Genomic DNA, 24,032 nt, shown 5'->3' on the forward strand with positions numbered 1-24,032 from the left:
TCGATTCATCTAACTTTATTTTATGGAAATCCAAGTGTATTTGCAAAGAAAACCAACTTAGCAGAGCAGTCCTCAGGCATGTTCACCAGGCTATAATGCGTCATGTGACATTTTAAAACACATGAGATTCAGAATCAAGATTACTGCCCAAACAGCCGGAAGTCATATAATAATACACATATAGAATCGTAAAGCATTGCAAACAAAGTCAACATCGCATATAATAAAGAAATTCATCGCAAAGTATCATCGCAGTCTTGAATTTGAATTCGTCTTACAAAAGAAACACAAATGTTTGTTCCCTTGATAGAATATGTTCACCTTTCAATTGAGGAATTCAAGTTCTTTTTTTTTTTTTTTTATATCTTTATTAAGGAGACTTTCAGCCGTTGGCTGGCTCGTCTCCGACGGAATTCAAGTTCGTGCGGTGGGTTTGATTCCCGGTCCAGTGTTGGATTTTATCGGGCAAATCTCTGGGCATATAGTATGATTGTACTTGCCTATTATACTAATGCAAAAATGGTACAAGCTTAGAAAACTCTCTAGTAAGGTTCCACAAGCTGTAAGTAACATATTTCTACTACTTCTTTTGATATTCTTCAATCATCACTGTCAATTCGGGCTCCCGAAAACTTCAAATATGTATTTTGTAAACGTAGCCCCAGAATTTATAGTTCAAAATATGTTCACTCTACATAATTAGTTGGTGAATATATATTTCAAACTGCATGTTTAACTATAATAAGACTTGTTAATCACTGAATCGTAGCATTACGTGGAATAAAACACAATCAGGGAAGACGGCAACAGTATCCGTAGGTTTCTATTCGGTTCGGTCATTCACCCGGAGATGTAAACAAAATTTTTCAATGGGAATTTGCTGTCTTTGTTTTGCTTATGGTTTAGTTAGTGTGATGTGATGTTGGATTCTTTATTGAAAATCAATGCACAGTGGTTCCTGGCTGGCCAAAACATCAAAAATTAAAGTTGATATTTTTTATTTCAATCTTTTTTTAACATTTTTAGATGTTAAGAGTATCTTAAATTGAATTATATTTGTGCAGTTCTGTTGATTACATAATTGTTTATGGTTGATATAGTGTAGCGATATCACAATTTTTTGAAAAAATCGTAATGTTTCTTGTCAACTTGGTTGCTTGAGAAGAAATGTTCCCCGGATTATTTCACGTCAAATGGATGGTAAAAAAGAGTGTATGCACTGTTTTAAGTGACAGTATCAAATAAAAAATTAACAAAACATATGACGGACACATCCGCCCACTATCTATTAGTACCTAAAAGATAGCTTTAAAAGCTAGCTTTCAGATAGGCTTTAATGTGTTTTGCGATTTTTTGCGAAAGATGTTGAAATTAGGAATAACAAGTAAAGTGTTCTTTGGAAAATATCCGTTTCTAAGTTATATAATCTGCGGTGTATACTGTAGCAAGCTTCACAATGCCTTTTTCAAAGCACACTAACACGCACACACATACACACACGTACCATATATCTATCTCTTATGGTTCATGAGTTATGATTTTTTTAAACAAGCAGGTTAGGGTGGCCCCTAGACAATCGGCATTCTTTAAATATCTTTTTGTTATCTCTTTTATTTGAAAAGTTATGGCTGAAAAATATTACGGTTTTTAATTAAATTAAATGCTTTAAGCAGTAAAAGCTCTTGCAGTTTTTTTTTTCAAAAAAAATAAGAAAAAACGAGTTTTCATATGAAATTAAATGTTTGAAAATCGGTTTGCTCCATTTTGAGATATTGACAATTGAAAAGAGCAATTTTTCCGAAGAAAATAGCCTTTAACTTTCTAATTCAAAAATGGTAGTAACCTAGTTGCTTGAGAAAAACAGGGTTGCTTCCACTCATTTGCTATAAAAAAATGGTTTTCGGAATTTTGGAACCATTAGATGTTATAATTATATTTTGTACTGGTTAGATACAAGAAGAGGTTGAAAGGCAAGTGTTTGACACATGAATTCTGTCAAATTTGCTGTCAGATAGTCACAATCAGCGATTTTACGACTCACGAGCGCTCACTCTGAGTGAACGATCACGAATCATAAAATCGCTGATTACGACGCTCTGAAAGCAAAATTGACAGGTTAAATGTGTCAAATACTTGCCTTTCAACCTGTTCTTGTATCTAAAAAGTACAAAATATAATTACAACATATAATGATATAAAAATTTCGAAAATCATGTTTTTATAGTAAGTGAGTGGAAGGAACCCTGGAGAAAAAATATGCGTCATTAAAAGTTCTAAATGTAATCAGAACAATGTTTTTACGAGAAATTAACGCATGATAAGATATTCAAAGAAACCCGATTTTAGTGGCCACCCTAACCTGCTTGTTTAAAAAAATCATAACTCATGAACCATAAAAGATAAAAACGTTGTGTTTTCAACAAAGTTGCTTTGAATTAAATGTTCTACAACTGTTTAGGACACTGCTTTGGTCTATCTTAAATAATAAAAAAAGTTTGTATTTTTAATTTACCAATGTTATGGACCACCCTAATTTTACGAACATAAAAAGATTGAACAAAACATATGAAGCAAGTTTACCAAAGAAACCATATACCTTAAACTGACGGTTTGGGCGCAAACATTTTTGTCTTCCTAAATACGGCTTTGGGACCATTGTGCATTGGTTCTGGCTATACTATACACCTTTTTGTGACGTCTTGATTATCATGTTTTCTTCGTACAGCTAAAAAACATCTATTTCAACTGTTTTATGGCTATTTGCAACAATTTTGAGGTTTTGGCCAACTTTTGTTCTAAGGGGAACCACTGTGCAATGGTGTAGAAGAGACAGCCAGTTCTACATCGATACACCTATTGATATTTATAAAACATGGATGCATGCTTGGCATACACATTTTTGGTCACGAACTGCTCATTTGCTAATAATTTTGCACACAGTTTACGAAACATAGTTTTTTTTGAAGCAGTAGAAAGAATAGAGTTTAAGCTTGTTATAGATACGTAAAAAAATTGATTTTAATTCTAGTAATAAACTATATTTTTTTTGCGTTGTAAACATTAAGTGAGAAATGCTCGCTGCACATCTCGGACTTTAAGTGCAAAAATTCATTGGTGTTTATTCAAATGTTAATATTTACCTACTCTTTGCATATCTATAGTAAACTAGGGTCCTAATCTATCAACTACTTTAAAGAAAAACAAATTTCAACAACTGACTAAAAAGTTATTAACAAATGAGCAGTACTACAGTATGGTGTGTACTACTGTGCATGCCAAGCATGCATGGATGTTTATTGAGCTTGCGAGCGTGCTCGCTGGAGATGTATTTTACTAACACGTTAACAAAGTCATGATTAAAGAAAAAAAAAAAGAATAAGGAGGTATTATTTTCATGTTGCACCTTAACAACTATGGAAGTGCTCAAATAACACTAAGTTTAGGACAGAGGTAAAGTCATAGTAGGGACGCAATAAAGCCAAAAAAGAAGATTTACCGAAAAACGAGGTAAAAAAATATTTTATTTCTCTTCCCATACGCATACTTAATTAGTTTTGCTGGAATTTGTATTAGCAAGAAAGGTCAGATATCATCATAGGGCTTTAAATTCAAGGTTTTACCGCTTTGACTGGTTATTGATGATTTATTGATACATAACGATATCACTGATTTTGTTTTGTTTTACCATGTTTGACTTTCCTAGCGTTTGCTTAGTTAAAGTGTAGATCCGCTTTGTTTATAAGGCACCCTACAAGCGTGTATTATAGCGAATTCGTTTATTATCGGGGTTAACACCAGTTCCAACCCAGTGCGAAACCGAACTTTTTGTCAGTGTGAACCTCAACCTGAGCTAGGTTTTAAAAACAAACGAGCAAACTGACGTTTGTCAGAAAACAAGCAGACCCAATCTTGATACCCGATCCAGGTTGGAACTGAATAATAAACGAATTCGCTATTAGATCAGTGAACCTGCAACATGGAGCAGCTCCGCGTTCTGAAAGACACTGCCAAGCATCGCGAATAACTTTTTAAAATGTTATTAAACAAATGTTCTTCGAGTCATTTTCTATAAATGGTCCTGGCACGTCAATAATGCCACATCCCAATTAATTAAAAGCTTATAAAATTCATAAAAAAAAAAACTACCTTAAAAACGTGACGCGTTAGAACGGAAATATATTGTAGACTTTAACACAAAGGACCACCATTTACCGTGGACCCCCGGTAATCTGACCGTTTTTAATATGATCATTTAATTTGAACTCCGCTAATCTGCACACCGTGCAAACTAAAAATGGCTCAATCGTCATTTAGCTCATGGAATTAAAAACATAACAGGAAATAAGGTTACAAGAAATACGCTTTTCGTATGCTCATTGGGTTACTATTTAGAAGTTGAAATTAAATTTGAACCCTGTTATTATGAATCAATAAATGAATCGTCGTTAATGGTACCGGCAGTCAAATATGGTTTGATTATGTTGTCATTGAAATTCTTAAAATTCGCAGTTTAATTAATAAAATTCTTAAAATATTATATCCGACTGTTCTGTAAAAGATTCAATGGTTCCTTTATGAAAGTCTAAAACTGTTGTTGCGTGAAAAATATTCACACTACAAAGAAAAAAAATCATGTAATCTTCAGTAGCCTGAGAATGACCTATATGAGCGTCACTTTTGACACAGAATTAAGTCATAAATTATGCATGATTTTCATAATACTTATTCTTTGTGTGAAAGATGAATTATCTTTTTCTCTATGGGTGTAGCATTATCGAATAAATCACATTAAATTAGTAGTTTGCTTCAATAAACATACAAACTTAATTAATGTATAAGGGGTCTTTCAAGCTACTTGAATCAAAGGGTTTAAGTGTAATATTGGACAGTTATGAGTTACGGAAATATTCAAAAGTTATCATCTACACGTTAAAACGTAAAACTTTAATATCTCAAAACGTGACCCAGTTTGTAGTTGAACATTTAGAAATATATTTATCTATGTAAACATTGATATGATAATCAACTTTTAAAAGTGTTTGGATTTCGTTGCTTTACGGTAAATTTTAATTGAAATCATAAATAGTTCAAGAGAACTAGATCGTGAGGGGATTTTTCAAATGGTTTGATTACACAGATGCGTGATCAACGAATGTTACACACACCCATGTGCACCAAAAATTATGCGGTTTAATTTAGCCTGGACGTACCAATCAGTTTTTTTTTGTTATGATCAACCGGCTTACCGGTATCTGACCAGGTAGGTAGTTCTTTTTTACTGGAGATGATGGAGCGTGGCACCAGCATCCGCAGCCGTGAGTGTCTGCCGCCATCTTATTGGTTGGAATTCTTCTGCGCTTTCTTGTTTGTATCTTTTGAACGGTTGTCGGTGGTTGTTGTTGTTGCTGTTGCCGTTGGTGTTGTCTTTTGGTATTGCTGCTGTTGCGACTGATGTTTTAACGTACATACATATAGCCGATGCCGCTGCCGCTGCGCGCTTCACTTTTCTTGCTGCCTTTCTGTTGCCGTCTTTACGTAAAGGCGGCGTGAACATAAAAAAAGAAGATGGAGGAGAAGAGGACTGGAAACCGTGTTTATGCCCTCGTACTCGCTTGTGGATGTAGAAAAGAGATAGTAAATATGACGAGAAATCCATTCAGTCAGTTTCGCCCAAACTTTTAGGCGGCTCGGAACAGAGGGAGAGAGTCAGCTACCTTATGAGAAGGTTATATGTGCATTGCTGTTGGCAGTGGTGCTGTTGTTGAGGCAACAACTTTAGAGGCTTGCGGTTTCCACTTTCGAGGAAGTCTGGACGAAAAAGGAACATTTTAAATTTGTCGCTTTCGAGGGTATCGGTCATTTATTTTCACACGGATATCGATTTGGTTAGGGGTTTCCGATTTAATCATTCTGCAGATGGTATATTGCAGATTGTCGTTCAATTTATTTTTTACAGCATTTTCCCGCATAGTGCGGTGCGTAACGGTATCCACTCACAGCAATTGGTTGACTGTTATATAAACAATCGAACTGATTAGAAATATTAACGAAACCATAGAGCTTCAACCCATAACTAAATCAACCATTATAAAAATGTGAGTTTATGGAATACCCGAAAAAATGGCGGTTTGGTAGATATCACTGTCATCACCACTATGTATTTGTGAGAAAGCTTTATTCACGTTTTTACACGAGCTTTCTTCTGCTCTCAACTTAGTGTTCTTGAAGAATGGCCACAGTTCTGAGAGCTTTATACACACTCAATCTAACTCGGAAAAATCTCCAACAGCTGATTACCTCGGCATTTACTTTTGTTGATATATCTTCAAAATATCTGTTTTTCTAAATTGGACCGGGAATCGAATATGCCAAATTGGTTAAGTTTACCGTGCCTTTACTGACTAGGCTATCTGAGGCCCCGTACTATAAACATACGCAACGTAATTACGTAACTTGCTCCACGTAACTACCGATGTATATATAAGATTGTTGGTATGGGTGGGGCACTTGGCCTAATGTAAAAGGTAAATATCTTTTTGTACAGAAATCGAATCGATTTGATAGTTTGTTTAATCTAAATGTCAGGTATGGTCAATAGGGTGATCAAGTTTGTATGGTTGATCACAACCCCCTGCTCTTTCGATTTGCAATGAAGACCCCAACAACTGTGCCAAATTTGAACGAATTTGGCTACGATCTGGATTTGCGTGAGCAGTTTAAAGTTTGTAAGGGGATTGTGATCCACCATACAAACTTGACCCACCCTATTGAGCATGTTCTCAAATGACGTTTGACCCGTATTCATGTGTTTTAGGGTGGATTTAAATTTTAGCAAAGTGAGGTGGCGTGAAAATGCATGAAAATCTCAAGCTTGAGAATTGTTTGAAGATTCGCATGCTAGGTAATTCTCGCATTAGAGCGTAATGAACGAGATTTAACATTAATGGTAAGTGCACCAGTTATGGTATGGCACTAGCCCATAAACGCATTGGTATCAGTTACGGCAGAACTCCATTCCATTCATTATAATAGGCTCGAGTCATTACGGTCATATTTTGAAGTACAGTGCCTTACCGTTTTTTGTAGATAATTTATTCAGATCCCCCCCCCCCCTTTTTATAAGCGCATTAAGGATAATTTTTAATACATTAACAGCCGTCTATGATCCCTAAAGAACGTTGAATTTATAACGAGTAGAGAAATCCAGAAACACGTGTTGCCTAAAACAGGAAGCCACCGTAGTGCAAAAAAAGATTGTCCTCCTCTAAATATATGTTTTTCTTAACCCACATTTGGGTAAGTCTAGTGTTTTACAAATATTGGACTTGTCTAAATGAACTTAAATTCAATGAAACGAAAGTAGCTGTATTAATGATATTTTTTTTCACTACCATGTATAACCATGGTGAAAATTTGCACCACGAACGGTCATTTAAGTCTCCGTACAAAAAATGTGCGAAAATCGCCAGCAGCAGATCATGGATGCAGCATGTAGTTTGGCACGGAAACACGAACGCTTGGACACAAGAAAAAAAAAAGCGAAGGTGCCACTAACAAGACGCTGATCTGCTCACGCAGACTCTGGGGGTTGGAAAAGAAAATTAACAAGCTTTCTGGTTAGCTGTTCATGTTTTTTTTCGGCCATTGCAGGCCGGTAACAATTTGCATTCATTAAAACTGTCTTGACGAGGATCGTTTGTTGACAGCATCGAAAATGGTAGTGCTGTGTGAAAAGTGACGCTTTCGGATGGGCGCAATACGGTGTGGAATGTGCGTGATCTTGATACTTAGCTTTGTATCGACGTAAACCGAAGCCAGTATGATCATGTCAATCAAGATCGGCGCGACTTTGGAGTCTTTTTCGAAGTTGAAAAATGATATATTTACGGAACCATATCATATAGGAGAAAACATAAGACGGCAAAATAAAAGTATCCAATTACGAGCCATTCCGGGGATCGACGAAGGTTTGAATCGGGTCATAGACACTGGGTAGTGTTTCAGCTACGGTGGGCGCACATATGCGTTACCTTTTCTTGATCTAACTATTGGATTGGACAGAAAGAATAGGTGCGAAAATTTAAACTTACCTGACTTGACGGAACAGTGTATATGACTCCGGCTTTCATAGTACACCCAATCAAAGCCAGCTTCGACGGCTAATCGTGCCAACATTCCGATTTTGGACCGATCCTTGTCTGATGTCATGATATCCACCGCCCGGCCCTCATAGTGTAAGGATTCCCGGGCATGCATGTGGTCTTCATCCCAACCCTCGGTCACCATAAGCCGTAGACCGGGCCATTGGTTCATCACCGAGACAGCCAATATATTCAGCTTCTCTTTACAGCGCTGCAAAAGTGGTAAAGCATACAAGTTAGGAATTAATAAACGTTTCCGATAATTAAATTAAATTATAATAACGATAATTATTTGTCAACATGGCAATTGCCGTAAATTGTGCTGCATCGCCCTCATCGTAGATGACTGCTTTGGCACGATGCTGGTTGATTGTATCTCGAATGAATAAAGAAAAACGGTTAGTTGCCCTAAGCCACTGGAATAGCGTGCAAATTGCTGTGCAGAGATACTTAACTTGACTTGAATACGCGGTTTCTTAGCAGTATGCGACAAGTTTGATAGGAAAAGGGGTCATTAAATAAGTGAAAATGGATAGCGACATCTTGAAGCATCGTAAAAGGCATAACTTGGTCAGCTTCTGCAGCCGGGTCATTCATGATCAGTAATAGTTTCTTGTTTTCCTATAGCTTTAAACTTGCATCTAGATATTGACGATATTGAAGGATAGCTACATCATATCTCAAAATTTATCACATTCATATGTAACGTGATATGTGCGAAATGTTTCACCGCTGTATAAGAGATGCAGTGAAAATAACCATCGATCATCGGTGTAATTATCGATCCAGCGACATGGTTTCACTTACATCCACTTTGCTCCGTTGAATATGTATGATTGACTTCTCATCTTTTTTTTTCTTCGGATGAAAACTGGGCGCAAATTGCTAGTTTCAAAATAAAAGAGAGTAAGTGTGGAAAGAAGGAAAGGTGAGCACGATAAAAACTTCTTTTGCATTTAATGATGGACTCTCGACACAAACTGGCAGCTGATTAACGAGGTGCGTGTAGCTATAAAAATAAAAATGAATCTTTTTTGCACCCGTCCTCTGTTGTTGATGATCATACCGTATTGCGTTAGGGTTGACGCATGTTGAATAATTTCATGGTGATAGAAATGTTTCGCTATTTTTAACGACCTGTGTTACCTAGTTAGGAACTGGTATTGGACTGGAAAAACTTCGTTAAACAGGAAGTTACAAATTAAAATCTCCTAAGAAAAATGTTCATCTGTGTAAGGTAACAGTGGAATTCAGCTATACATAGAAATCAACATTATGCTTTGAACTGAGTTTAGGATTTTTTACAACCATAATCCAGTGTGTCAGTCATACTGAATACGTAGCAGATCAAAAAGCGAAAAAGCAACGATGTTACGTGATTTGCCTTGTTAATAGTCTCGGGATGTCTACCGAGAGTTAACAAGATTCTGGATGTCCACCGAGGATGATCTATCTTGCAACATGGAAAAAATTAAGGACATGCTGTGGGTGTCAAATCCTATATATAACCCATCTACCTCACATTGATTTTGGTACCCAATTTCTGGTTAGTTTACCCATCAACTGCACCAATGGGCTCTTTGAAATCCATGAACTAGTTTAGGAATTTCGATATAAAAATCAAAGTTTCAACTTCATTTTCACGACGCAGCATGGATTCTACTCGGTCTATGGTCAGTTACACAAATTTAACTTTGAGCTTCTCGTTTTGAAGTATTCACGAATGTTTTCGGTGTTCCCCAAGGGAGTAATATAGGGCCGCCTATGTTTTCGCTGTTTATCAATGATCTTTCTTTCCTACTGACACATAGATGCCGGCTACTCTTAATGATCATCACTAGCATCGCTGATTGTGTCAACTGATATTTTGGTATCATGAATGCAAGAGCTATTTTTGATTCGATAGCAGAATAAACTGTTAATTTGTTATTAAATTGATTAATTTTAACAACATACCAATAGCATGATGACATATAATAGCAAAAAGTGATGTGAATTTGCTATGATTTTTGCTATGCTTTAGATATTACGTTGATATTACTCAGTTAAGGTCCCATAGATTTATTTATATTACTTTTGATATTTTGTCTCTTAAAGTTAGTTTGATTAATTTAAAAGGCAAAATATCATTTTTTTTCTCCAATTTTAATAGTAAAACTTGATATTGATTTGATATTCCCGTTTACTCGTGTCGTCTGTGTCTTTACCTCATTCAGTAAATGCACTGCTAGAAAGCAAAATCATACAGCAAAAAATTCTGAATTTTAATTGTGGTGTAAATATTCATTTACGTAAACTTGTATTTCATTTCACGCAAACGTGCAACTTGTAAGCAATGTTGTTTGCAAAGAAGGGCAATACACGTATACAAATATTTGCAACATTTAATGAAAAGATTCAGAATTTTTCACGGTTTATAATGTAAACTTATATGATATGTGACGTTATTTTTTTTGCATCATATTGAACAGAAATTTACACTACTTTTTCAAACTGTGCATGCTGGAAGCGGCTGGGTTCAATTCTCGGTCCGGACTTGGAATTTTTCGGGTTTGAACATTTTTTGACTTACCTGGGCATATTGTATGATGTATTATATCTTATACACAGCAAAAAATTCTGAATTTTTATTGTGTTGCAATTATTCATTTCACACAAACGAGCAACTTGTAAGCAATATTGTTTACAAAGTTGGGCTATTGTATACAATATTTGCAACATTTCATGAAAAGTTTCAAAACTTTACACGGTTTATAATGTAAACATATATGATAAATGTTGGTTTACGGTCCTTTTATGTGCATCATATTGAACAGAAATTTACATTAATTTTTCGAACTGTGTATATTTTGAACACACTTTTTCATCGCTAGATTTGGCGTAAAGTTATAGGATATTTCATTAAAAATGCAATGTTTTAAACCATTTTTCTTACCTTCTAACATGGCAGTTCTTTCGAATTTTGTGATTTTTGGCATCACGATTAAAACATGCCATAACATCAATTTTCCATATTTAAAAAGCTGCTCGTCCTTTTTTCACACCAATGTATGGGACTTTGTTTTTTTTCGGTATTGAGGGAAATTTAAATAGGGGAAATGGATGTAATGTCGGTTTAAATTCCCCTAATTTGGGCCCATACATAAATTCAGATATCGATTAGATTTTCAATAGCGACCAAAAATATCCATTAGTGCCGTCCCAATGACGCATTCATCTAGATAAACTAGATAAATAGCAGATTTTTAGCGAGTTTTACTGTTCTCATGAATTTTGGAACCATGACCAAAATATACAATTTCATTATTTTATGGCAGAGACCTATTTATTATTTGCTGGTTATTCTCTTTTTCAGACCATGAAATGTTCTTCGCAAGTGTTAAGCAATAATTTTCCGAAATTCGGCCTAATAACCATTCGACCTAATGACCCAGCATATGTTTAATGACGCTTATGATTCGTATAACTTTAATGTGCCGATAACTGTTTTCATTAGAAGATTGTCCTGATTTTGAATGGTTATTATGAATCATGAGTGCAACAAACAATAAAATCGAATACTTCATCAATTATCAATAGTGATAGAGTAATACGACCTGCATTAAGCTAAGGACACGAAGTATACCCCAATGAATCAAAATACTGGTCGCAGTGAATTTACGTAACAACAGTGTACACAAAATTAAGGTGGCGTTTCAAGTCTACACAATTTCATAATATAAAATTTATTCCACATTTAAGGAAGCCATCAAATAATTACGTAATCACATAGAGTGGGAGATGGTGCTAGATTTTTTTTTAATTTTTCATATGCGAAGAAGGTGGTCTTTGAAATTTTCTTAGTATGAACAAGTAATATGTATATAAGGGGTTTAAGAATCTAAAAAATGCCTACGTAATTATTGCAGTCTAGTCGTTCTTTTTTTTTCTAGTGATGAGATACAATTACTTGTTGTTGTGCTATTCTTTTATTGCTTTATCAGCCTGATCGTCATCGGCTGGTAATTTTCATCTATACCGTGCTTTCTCTATTTCCCCGCCTCCAGCGTACCGGGGGAGGTGTGAAGCGGAAGTTGACAATGCTAGATAAATAGCTGTCAAATTAAACATTCACCATAACGGTTTTGTCAGCAACCAGCGCGTGCGCGCGCAACCAAGTGCAATAGTCAGTCTTCAAGGAGATGCTTGTTTACTTTTTTGTCACTTGAGAAACGACCGAAACGACTTAACACACCCCAACAGCGCTCTCTGGATGACTCCACCTATGAGAGCGCGAAGAAGTGTATAGGCGTGGCTTAAGTCATTAAAATTATTTTCATTTCGAGAATGTGTTTTGAGTTTTTAATTCTAGCCACTTCTCCCGCTACCAGGAAATGATAAACGGCTAACAATGATAGTCTGAGCTAGGAAACAGGTGATCAGAACCGATGGACATATGTTAAACGAGCTGAGTCATTTGCAGAAGTCCAAATGATGGCTGCACTGCGCATGCTGATCTTAGAGTATCGCTCAAATTCCAACAACATTAAATTCTAATTTGAACGATTTCTTCCTTTTCCGAGGCTTTTCCAAGAATTTACAACGTATGATTTATATCCAGCACGAGTAATTTATTTTGAAGCAATGTTATTTTGCTTTACGTTTGCTCGACGAAAACCTTAAAAGAGTTTCCCACCTGATCGTGGGACTCGTATCCTCTGCTCTTATTCATCGGACTCAATACGCGGTGGAAGAAAACCAAATTAAAATTTATGTTTATATTTATGCTCATGGCCGTTCCAACTGAACATTCACTCTAAGAACCGAAGACAGACAAAAACCGACGACGACATAAATAGCTACGGAGTACTGAGGTGAAATCGACCGGAGGAAGGCAGATTCAACACAGTAACAACATGCTTAATCCGGTAAACATTTCGTCACAGATGTCATATTAGATTTAAATGTTTTCACGGCTGTCAATTGGCTGGGTGTCTGATGAGATGCTTCCTTCGCTTCTCTCTTGCCCAAAAGAGCTCGAAAGTTCCAGCTTGGCCATCACCATTGGTGCGATGTCCTCGAGCTGCGACGAATGTCCGAGGTCAGAGCAAAGAAAGAACCTGGAAAGTGTAATCGATTTTCGAAACTTGTACCTCTCCTCAGCGTGTCTCCCGGTAGTGGTTGTTTCTTGTTCTCGGCTTTCGTTGGTTCTCGTGTTCATTTCCTGGAATTTTTCGTCTCGGTATCATTTGTCTTGTCTCGAATTCCTCTCTCGTTTGGGTTGTTTTTGGGCCGTCTTGTTTGCTGTTTGTTTTAAGGCTACCGTGGAATCGTTTCTTCCCGCTCACCCAAAGCCTATGGAATTCGTTACGGCGTCTAAATATTTGGACGTTTTAAGGTCTTAGGCTCTCCCTCATTGATGACTGCAGCTTCAACACGTAGGCTTATTTAACGCGAAGCTTACCGCTGCTGACAATAAATTAACATTATTATTTTTCTAAAAGCAATGTTTTTTTTAAAACAAACCCAAGAAAATTAGATTTTTCCTGGGATTGTCAAGATAATTAACGTGCAAAAACATGTTATCATCATTGTGATGGTAAAAAATTGGGTATAAAATACCGAAAAACCAACTTTTTAAAATGATGTACATGTAAATTTTCTTAAAAATAACATTAAAAAATTGCTTTCTAGAATTTTTTATATCTTTTCTAAATTTTTTAGAGAAATCAAAACCGTGGCGGTATAATTCGCGGTAAGCAGACCTTAAAGTTTATATTTTTAATAATTTTGACATACAGCTTTCCCCCATAGAACGTGTTACCCACTGAGTTTTACTTATCGTTTTTTCTCGGCGGGTTTTCAACAAATCGCTCTGATTTTCTGCGAGTGACTAGTTCTCCGTTGACACTACTCACATGCAAATTCGATTAGATGAAAACCCGCCGAGAAAAAGCAGTGGGTAGAACTCAGTGGGCATCGCGTTCTTCGGGGAACAGCTGTAATTAAAATAAATCATGCTGAACTATTGATTAGATCCATTGATTCTTAATCGTCTTTCTCGTTCGTTAGTAACTTAGCAATATGAAGTTTCCATCCATGTTTATTGTATAACCACATAATATTTTCTGTTACAAATTGCGTGACGCAAATATCTGGAAATATATTTTGTATGTCCGTGGAGATCGGAAGGGAAAATTGACGAAGATAGATTGAACAATGTAAGTACATTGTACCATTTGGAAAAAAAGCTCACACGAGGTATTTCTTAGGTTAGAAACCACTTTTTAATACATTTTCCTCACATACTGGACTAAATGTATAATCTCTTTTGTTGAAAAATAAGTGGCAAGATGGTAGGTCCAAAATAAGAGCATAGGTATGACAAATGTACCTTTACTGCTTCGGTCGAGGATATTCTTCGAGCAAAAATGTAGGCTGTGAGCTTCACAGTGTAGTTCTTCGATACTATGGAACGTTTAGCACAACTATAATTTTAGTCGAGATGTACACAGCGGAGCTTCTTATAAACAAATTTATACAAAGATCGCAACGAAAGGGACGCTTTGTTGCTATATTTTGAACATTGAGCAAACAAAAGTTATTTTTGTGGAGACCGCAGTAAAAACATGTTCTCGGGCTGACTGGTTGGATGAAATAAAAATCAGTGTGTAAAGATGATAATTAATCTCATCATCATAAAGGCAAACGATGTAGAGATCGGAAAGGATAATCATGAATATATATGGCTTTACAACTTGGGTTGTTTTTGACATTTTTTGTACTGTATCTGAAAAAATGCAATGTTTCCCTCTAAACATTATTGTACATTTCGAAAAAAAAAGAATATCAGGAGTTTCTGATTTGAGTAGCTCAAAACGTTATGGCGAGTAGTTGTTGAGTAGTTAAGTTGAGAAGTTGAAAACGTTGTAACGTCACGCATGTCGCTAATCAAATAATAAAATCTTAGTCAATTCTTAAAGGAAATTTATTACACTTTCCAAATCTGCAATACTATTTGCGGATTGCTACCAATTTTTTTCAGTTACAGTTCAAAAACTGTCAAAACATCAGGCAAAACGTGGGCACATCCTGGTAGAATGTGTCACCAGTGTTGTTTAAGTGACTTCAACGAACAGCAACAGACGAACCCTTTGATAGGCCAATGGAGGCATCTGAAAGTTCTATCTTTCTGTTTTTTTTCCAACCTGACAATGGTTCGTGCAAAAATTATGAAACAATCATCCCTCTAGGGGACAGATTTGACGTCTGTCAACCATGTATAGAAGCACTATTGTCAATTGATTCTCTAATTGGATGTACAGAGAAAACGTATGGCAAAACTTCTCGTTCGAATTGTACTTCACTAGCACTATCGAAACAAAGGAAGATTTATGTTTGCAAACACCATTGAGGCATGTGAATTTTCATTTCATATGGTTCTGATTTGCTGGTTTTCTACTCTCCAAGATGGATTGACAAAAAATCATCAGAACTCCCAGCTGCGCTCTGCTACCGTTGGTGGTCTCTTGGGAAGGGAGAGAGGAAAATCGAAGATTTGTTATGTTGGGATCAAAGAGAGGTTTACGTTCAATTGATTGTGACAGTTTCATTGTTGCTCGTTTAGTCGTCTTTTCAATGGATTGCCTTTTTACAGGAAAATTTATACTACCGGAGGCAATTTCCTCAAAAGCTATGTGTACGTCCGTTTTGACCACAGAAAAATATAAGAAGAGGCAACAACAGTAAACAAAAACTTCTGATCTAGCCGCTTCGCCTTCTCACAGTCCTTGTCAAATAGGTATTTGTTCATTTGGTTATTTTTCACTCCGCTTTTTCTCCCTGCGATGTCGTTGTCATCGATGTTGAATGGAACCCTAAAACGGCTCTCGTTGCATGTTGTCAGTACAGGGAATAATGATTGTAAAACAACAGCAAATTTACACCATTTCGTTAATTTCTCTCCCGTATGTGGCACGTTTTTCTTGTTTTTGATTGTGTTTGCCAAGTCGTTTCATTACGTAGCTAAGAACGAATAGTACAGTCTCTGGTCGAATAGGACATGGGGAGCCGCAATCGTTTATGTAATTTGTTTCGAGTAAGGGACGACAGTCTATCACGCCCACTTTTATCTTTAACCAAAACTATAAGACATTTCCGCGATAAATTCAGTTACCATTGATATTTAGAGAACTTTGAAATTTACTACACTTTTTCGAACCGTGTAGTTTAGTGCATGTCGTATTACTCCATCACTATTGAGAAATGATGAAGTATTCGATTGTTTTACAGTTGTCATTCTTGCATTTATCGCAAGGTCCGACTCTAATTGAAAGGTCCCGCTATTGATACCCTTTGGAGTGTTGGAACACCCTCCAAAGGCGCGCCCCTTTGTCAGTCAAAATTGGATTCCTTAGCAACAAAATTAAGGAATGACACCGGTAATGACCATGCATAAGAATCCTAGTCTTAACCACTTCAAACTAGGGAACAACGAATGGAAGATTAGAAATCACATAGATGAAGACTAACTAACTCATTTTTTCCTTGTTTTAAGATCATCCTCGGTGGACAAAGCCGAGTCTTGTCACTATCAACAAGGCATAAAAAGTAACACGGACTAAGATGTGTTCCTTGGATTACTGAAAAATCCTGTTCCTCTAGTTTGAAGTAGTTAGGACAAGGAATCGGTGGTAGATCTTACATCCCGTAACGTTCCACGAAAAGGTGATCTACCCACGTTACGGGGCGATTGGTATGAGAACAGTAGTTCAGAATTTTCTCACTATGTGGTGCTAATGTGCAGGTAAGATTCCTGTATAAAACAGATCTTGAAATCTTAACTATAAAGGATGTGTCCATCTTGAGGAAAGTTGATCAGCTGACAGGTCTTCTAAATTGTGGACAGGTTAGTAACTAATTATCTCACTACGTGGTGCTAGTGTGTATGTGGACTTCATGTTAATGTCCTGATGTAAAACCGTTGGTCCCCGGTTCATGAGTTGATGGGTCGATAGGTAGGGTCCAGGTGTGGGAGCTGGCTCCCTGGTGTCGGTAGCATTGGTGCTCAGCACGGAAAACAAGATCGACGGAAAACAAATCAAGGAAAAAATTAAGCTTATAATCAAAGATTAATATTCTTCAAGAAAATATATATGAGTTGCATTACCTCCAGATCGCGTCGAGCCAAAATATCCCAAACTGGAACATTAGGTTGTCTACTTCGAGCCCGAAGGGAATCATATAGCTCAGATTTGACTCCACGATGCTAAGCATGTGACGAATAATGTGATCTACATCCTGTTAACCTTGTCCACATTCACAGAGATTGCTGTCCTCCAGCCCAACACGGAACAAGTGAGCGTTCAACAAATAGTGTTTACAAATTAACCAGTAAACCATCACTATTTGGAAGGCCTTGATCATTTTACCAACAATGCCCGAAACAGAAACTTTGTATAAATCCAGAACCTACCTTCATGAAATACTTTTACGGATCTATTTCAGAAACGAATTATTGTTGTTTACTACATTCAGTTCCAAGGTATGACACATCACTTCCAAAAGTGGCTGTCTTGCCTCGATACAAGTCAATCTGAAATAACTTCTGTAATACCGTAAAACGGGGTATGTTTGATAATGCGGGTAACAGTATAATATAATGATTCAATTTACTCTCTGTGCTTTTCCGAATTATAAACTTTGGTTCCATATTGTAGCTTAAGGTATTTCCGTTGATATCTTCTTCTTTCTTCTTCTTCGCATTTCAAGCTTATTGCATATCGCATATTAGCTTATTGCGTGCTCTCAACTTAGTGTTCTAGATGCACTTTCACAGTTATTTATTGAGAGCTTTCGATGCCTGTATCAGGGAAGTCGAGAAATTTTCCAACCCGAAAAATTCCTAGACCGGACCGGGAATCGAACCCAGCCACCTCCAGCATGGTCTTGCTTTGTAGCTGCGCCTTTATCGACTGAGTTAAGGGAGGCCCCCCGTTGATATCCTATATAGTTTTTATGTAGTATGTGTAACATATTTTACAAACATATTAAAAAACAGTTTTTGAGTTTTTCATCTGTTTGAAAACATACTCAAACCATCACTTATGAAATGTATTTTTGATATAGCCATCCCAAATCCAATGTTGTATTTTTATTGTTTATGATGCTAAATTGTTTGAGTTCCACGCATTTTTTCTACATTCATCGAGCATTATCAATGTAACCCCAAATCAAAATACTAATGTTCGGTCACAAAACTTAAAAAGTATAGTAAATGCTTTAATTTCCATTAAACATAATACTAAAAACCCGAATTTATCCACCTATGGTGTGATCAGACCCTTCTTACTTATTCAAGTTTATTTATTTTATTCTCATTATCAGTGACCAAGCCCCCCACTCCCGTGTCATCCAGTGACGCCACGACACTGCCTGGGGGTACCCGGAATATATCCGGGTGTAGTCTATTTGGTGAGGCTACCAATCACCTTATCATCATATTTTAATGTGATTTAATGGGTTTTAATTCAATTCATATTCATGCAACTTCCCCGGGGTACCCGGAACATGTCCAAGTGTGTCCAATGTGGTCTGGAACACTTAACACGACTTGCATTGATCTTATTTTTGAATTCTGTAGTAATTTGATGTGTCGCATGATGGTTTTGATACGTTTTCCGTTATATCCAGCGTGAAGGCCCATATTCACCGGATCTTATTCCGGCCATATCTCCGGAACCGGTTCACCGATTCCAAAACCGTTCAATAGCGGGACCCCAAGACTTATCATTTGGCGCCGAGTTTGTGCTATTTCAGGGAAGCTCATTATTGATTGGGAACCTCTTTACAATTTCAGGGCACTCTTTTGAAGCCTAATGGCCTTGGAACAGTTGTGGAAATTACCTACAAATTAAAGAAATTTCGTTCGGGAAGCTTCGTGGAAAATCAACAAGAAACGTAGAAGTGCAGCAAACTTTGTTAATGTTTTGCGAACTTCGTAACATTTTAAGGAGCTGCGTAAAACTTCATATAACTGTAAGGAATTTTGAAATGGTTCTGGGAATTTTGCAGGAGATCTCAAAAAGAACTTCAGGGATGCTCGCTTCAGTTTAGGGAGCTTCTTTGGAATTTGTCACAGATCTTACTTCAAAAAAACTCAATGAACATCTTGGAGGTTTTGGTAACTTAAAATTCAAGAAAATTTCTAAATGTTCTAGAATATTTGTAGAAGATAGGTGTATTTCCAGAAGATGTACAGAGATCAACGTAAGCTTACGAGATATGGAATAAACATGGAATTGAGAATACATTCAGAGAACTTCGTAGAAGTTGGGGAACATTTGCAAAACTTAAGGGAGTTTTATAGATGTTCAGGAAACGTTGCATAAGTTACAGGATATAGAATTATGGTAATTGATCTAATTTCATTGACTTTTGTTTACATTTTTATTCGAATAATTTATGCTTACAATCTGTATCATAGTTATCTTGGGATCTCAATACTATTTTTATTTTAACATTAAGAATGTTAAAAATTGTGCATGAACATATATCTTGCATATTTCCCTCAATCCTAAATGCATGAAATTTATTCTGTGTGCACTTTATCATGTTTTAAAGCCAGCATTGTAGAAAATTATAAAATTCAAACTGGTTGGTTCCTATGTCTGAGATTTAACTGATGATGAAATATTCAAAATCTAAAAAAGCTAGTTACAAAGTTCATGGAATTATCTAACTCTGACAATTTTCTTAAGTTTGAGATGCTTAAATTTATGAGAACCGGAAGCTATGTCCCAAGTAACACAAACTCGTATATTTATGTTAAGTAAACTGCTACAGAACTAAAAGCAGTCATATAAAGGTAATATAAACTGTTATAGAACATGTGTGTTGCTTGGGGTCATTTCATTACAAAAAGTGTGATTGTTCAAAATCAGTAAGCTTTTAAGGCATCCAAAATCGAGGTACCAATCGTTGTTATGAAATAAATATAATAAAATTTGTTTAACCATTGAAATAATAGTAGCCTCACAAAAAAAAAAATACCCAAATACAAGTTTTGACGCAATTTGATGGAATATCTTCGTGAGTTTTTTTTTAATTAGTATAAATAAAAATTTAATAAAAGTATCATATCACTGTTGAATTTTTCTTTTCATACGCCCCCAAAGCTGGTACGAATGTTATAATTCATCGTCGCGATACACAGTTTTTCCTATAATACGATTAGTTTAAGAATACATACACAGATAAAAATTCTGAATTTTAATTGTGATATAAACATTCATTCACGTAGACTTGTATCTCATTTCACGCAACCGAGCAACTTGCAAACAATGTTGTTTTTAAAGATGGGCTTTTGTATACAATATTTGCTACATTGCATGAAATGTGTCAGAACTTTGCATGATATATAATGTAAAGGTATACGATATGTGACCCTCCATTTATGTGCGTCATATAGAACAGAAATTTACACTACTTTTTCGAACTGTGTATCTTAACGAGATTCTTCATTGATTGCATGTTGATTACTGGAAGATTTTTTTTTGTACCTTTTTTCGAATTTGATATGTTTTCTTCTTTGGTCTTGAAGCAGGTGTCTCAGCGGTACTTGATCCGATTAAAATAAAATTTAAATTGAATTTTACCCTAGATAATAATTATTAGAAAGGACACACAGCATAGTTTGCTGCACTTGTTCCAATAGTTGCCATCCTTTGCATATGAAAGCTTATTTAATTTTACTCAAATTAATCTAATGTGTACCGCACAGCTATATTCCGTTCTGATTTAATTTTCGGTCACCTTTATATTTCGGACAGTGTAAAATTATGTCTTGAAACACATGTAACGGAGTGTTTCATGTATAAACATTGAAAATAAATTGTTCCTTTAGTCGCTGCTTGGTTTTTCATCAATTTTTATAGATATTACCCGTGTATCCACAAAGTGTCCGAAATTTGACTTTTGGCAGCTCTAGTTATATAACACTTATTCTTAAAAAGTTTTGATTTTTTCATTAAAATATCATCGTAGGTAACTCAATTAGGGGCTGGTCGTTAACTACGTAGACAGTATTTGGGATTTTTCCGAAGTTTCCGAAATATGAATCAGAACGGTGTATGGTCAACTACAGTTTTAATTTTATGCATTGTTTCAAAGCATGTGCTGCGAAACGGTGCTCTGACCAGAAAATCGGTATTATTGTTGTCCGCAATTATTTATCGGTATGGAGTTCACAAATTCGTAGTCCTGGCAACGCTGCTACAAGCGTATGCATGAACTTGTATGTATGCACGAAGCACTGAAAAGTTAATAACTTTTGCGTAAAGTAAAAGGTTAATAACTTTTTGCACGCACATAAGTGGAATCAATTTGAGATCTTGGACAAAGTTATTCTGCATGGTTTTCACAATATGAGTATCTGGGTTTATCAAAATTGAACATTTTTTGAATTTACTGCATGAATCGAAGATCGAAAGAGAAGTAGGGAGCAGGGGGTTGTGATCAGCCATACAAACTTGACGCACCCTTATATTGCTGTACCTTCGACAATGCACCTTAATTTTGTATATGAAACTGCACAATAAGGCTGATGCAAATATTAGTTTCATTCCGACATCACTCAAATAATTTGGTATTTTATTTTTTAATTAATAATAAATTATTAAAATAATAATATAAAAAAAGTGAAGTTGTGGAGAGAAAGACAATTTTTATTAGGGCTGAATCTTTTTTGCCCCTTCAATATTATGCAATTAGGGGTGTTGACATAAAATTAAAATAAAATTTGCAGCAGCCATAGGCGGTATTTAATATTTTTGTGGAGTAAACGTTATATAAGCCTATTTTCAACTGCACAGCTAAAACAAAGTAGTGTAAATTTTCGTTACTATGATGCACATAAATGGAGCGTCATATATCATACAAATTTAGATTATAGATCGTGTAAATTTATGAGACATGTCATGCAATATCCCATATATTGTATGCAACTTTCCACTTTTGTTTGCAACATTTCTTGCAAGTTGCTAATTTACGTGAAAAGGAAGTTTACATGTATGAATGTTTGCATGCATGGATGTTTACATCGCCAGTAAAATTCAGAATTTTTTGGTGTGTGGGTATGATTATTTTTTAGCTGTTTAAGAGTAAATTTAACATTTAATATTTGTTTGAAGCTCTACGTTAAACATCAAAAGTGTTTTGATGAACTTAGTTCGACTGGTTTTGAATCAAAATAGTGTGAACGTTGAGCTGATGCTTGTGTCTGATTATAGGGTACGTGTTCCAGTTATGGCTGTACGTTTATATTATGGTGTGTTCCAATTATAGCCTATGAAAAGTAACTGATACACAGCAAAAAAATAATTTTGATATCACGTCAAAGTGGATGCACTACAATCATGTCGAAAATATGGTGTAATATTACTAGCTAAAAAGGACAAAATTATCATTAATACAATGCATGAACTGACATTACGCTGCTTTTACTGCATTTGTTTATTTATGTGGTCATAAAAATTACATGAAATTTTCGACATGATTGTGTGATATCAAAATTATTTTTTTGCTGTGTACATCTACCCTAACTGTTATGCAATTATTGATAATTAGTATTTTATAGGGTTTATCACAATCTTTAAATTAATTGCATTTCAGATTATTTCAATAACAATCTAGAAAATGTGACAGTCATATGCTGCCGCTCATGGCAAGTCCGTCCCACAGCACAAATCAGCAAGCCAAGAAAAGCGCGTATTAAGTTGGCTTCGTGGCATTGTTGCTTATGTAATGGAATAACGTTTGGCTGCTTTTGAGTTCATCCAGTATTTTGAAAATATGTGCTAGATAGTAAAACTCAGTTTTAACCAAAACGTACATGGGACCGACGTGCGATGAGTGGCAGTATACGTTGAATATGTTCATTATTATTACTATTGGTCACAGTATCATTTCCAAGAAACTACGGTGAGTTACCAACGGGATGGGTTACTCTCTTTGATATCAATCATGACACAGTTCTGATAGTTTTTCATTTCCATTGTAGCAGTAGTAAAAATCCAAAATCTAAAATTAGAAAAATATGGTCAGCAAACATTTCAGGTCCTTTAAGGATTACAGGAACTCTTTCTAAATGGTGTTCTGCTCGGTGGATGGTGCATCATCATGATTTTTTGTTTTACTGCGTGGGTCATAAATTTCAGGTTATGGAGTCTACAGTCGTAAACAATTTGTTAAGCATTAGTAGTTGGTTGACTCTGAAGACTGGAATATAAATGAAGGTGGGGAACACACTATTAAGTGGCTTAAAGCGCATTAATAAAAGTGACAAGTTACACGACTTTTCGGTTAGCCTTCGTCATCTTCAGCAGCAGCAGCAGCTCAGCAGCATCACAACAAATATGGTAGGCAGGTAGTGAAAGATTGGCTGCAGTTCTGAATTGAGAAAAGGCAGGTTTCTCCGTTGGGTTTGGTCGCACTGAAAAGCGAAACATATTAAGTGTAATTTGAGGTAATCTCGAGGTGTTGCGTTTTAATCATTCTGTTGGTTGGCTGTTGGTGGAGGAATGATCAACGAAGGAGACGTATACCCGCCGATGGAAACTTACGACGTGCCGCTTGGGCCGATGACCGATGACGTGATGAGGTACGAAATGGAGAAGCTGTGGCATTGATCTTCCATTCACCATTTGTGAAAACTGCGTCTTCATAGCAGCATCAAGCCCCGAGCGAAGTAGTAGTTTTTCAAGCTTCATATGAGCACATCCAAAGGCCTGTGGTAGACAGCGTCGTATTAATCAGCGTCCAGATGAGACATGGGACTTGGAATTCGATTCAATTTAAAGATAACCTCGATTGGTTGTTGAATAGGTGAAATTCGAAACGAGACGGAAGGAGACG

General features: G+C 36.1%; 1 protein-coding gene across 1 annotated transcript in view; it reads right to left on the reverse strand.

Moving 5' to 3' along the window:
* Positions 1 to 24,032, reverse strand: part of hh (desert hedgehog signaling molecule-like) — a 63,909-nt gene that overhangs the window by 14,374 nt on the left and 25,503 nt on the right. The window contains exon 2 of the mRNA XM_065237379.1: positions 8,091 to 8,352. Within this exon, the coding sequence (XP_065093451.1) occupies positions 8,091 to 8,352 (262 nt within the window). The remainder of the gene's footprint in view (positions 1 to 8,090; positions 8,353 to 24,032) is intronic.

Source organism: Ochlerotatus camptorhynchus, unplaced genomic scaffold (assembly GCF_037179485.1).
Source record: "Ochlerotatus camptorhynchus isolate MF236.1 unplaced genomic scaffold, CSIRO-AGI_Acam_v1.1 ptg000610l, whole genome shotgun sequence".
Taxonomy (NCBI): domain Eukaryota; kingdom Metazoa; phylum Arthropoda; class Insecta; order Diptera; family Culicidae; genus Ochlerotatus; species Ochlerotatus camptorhynchus.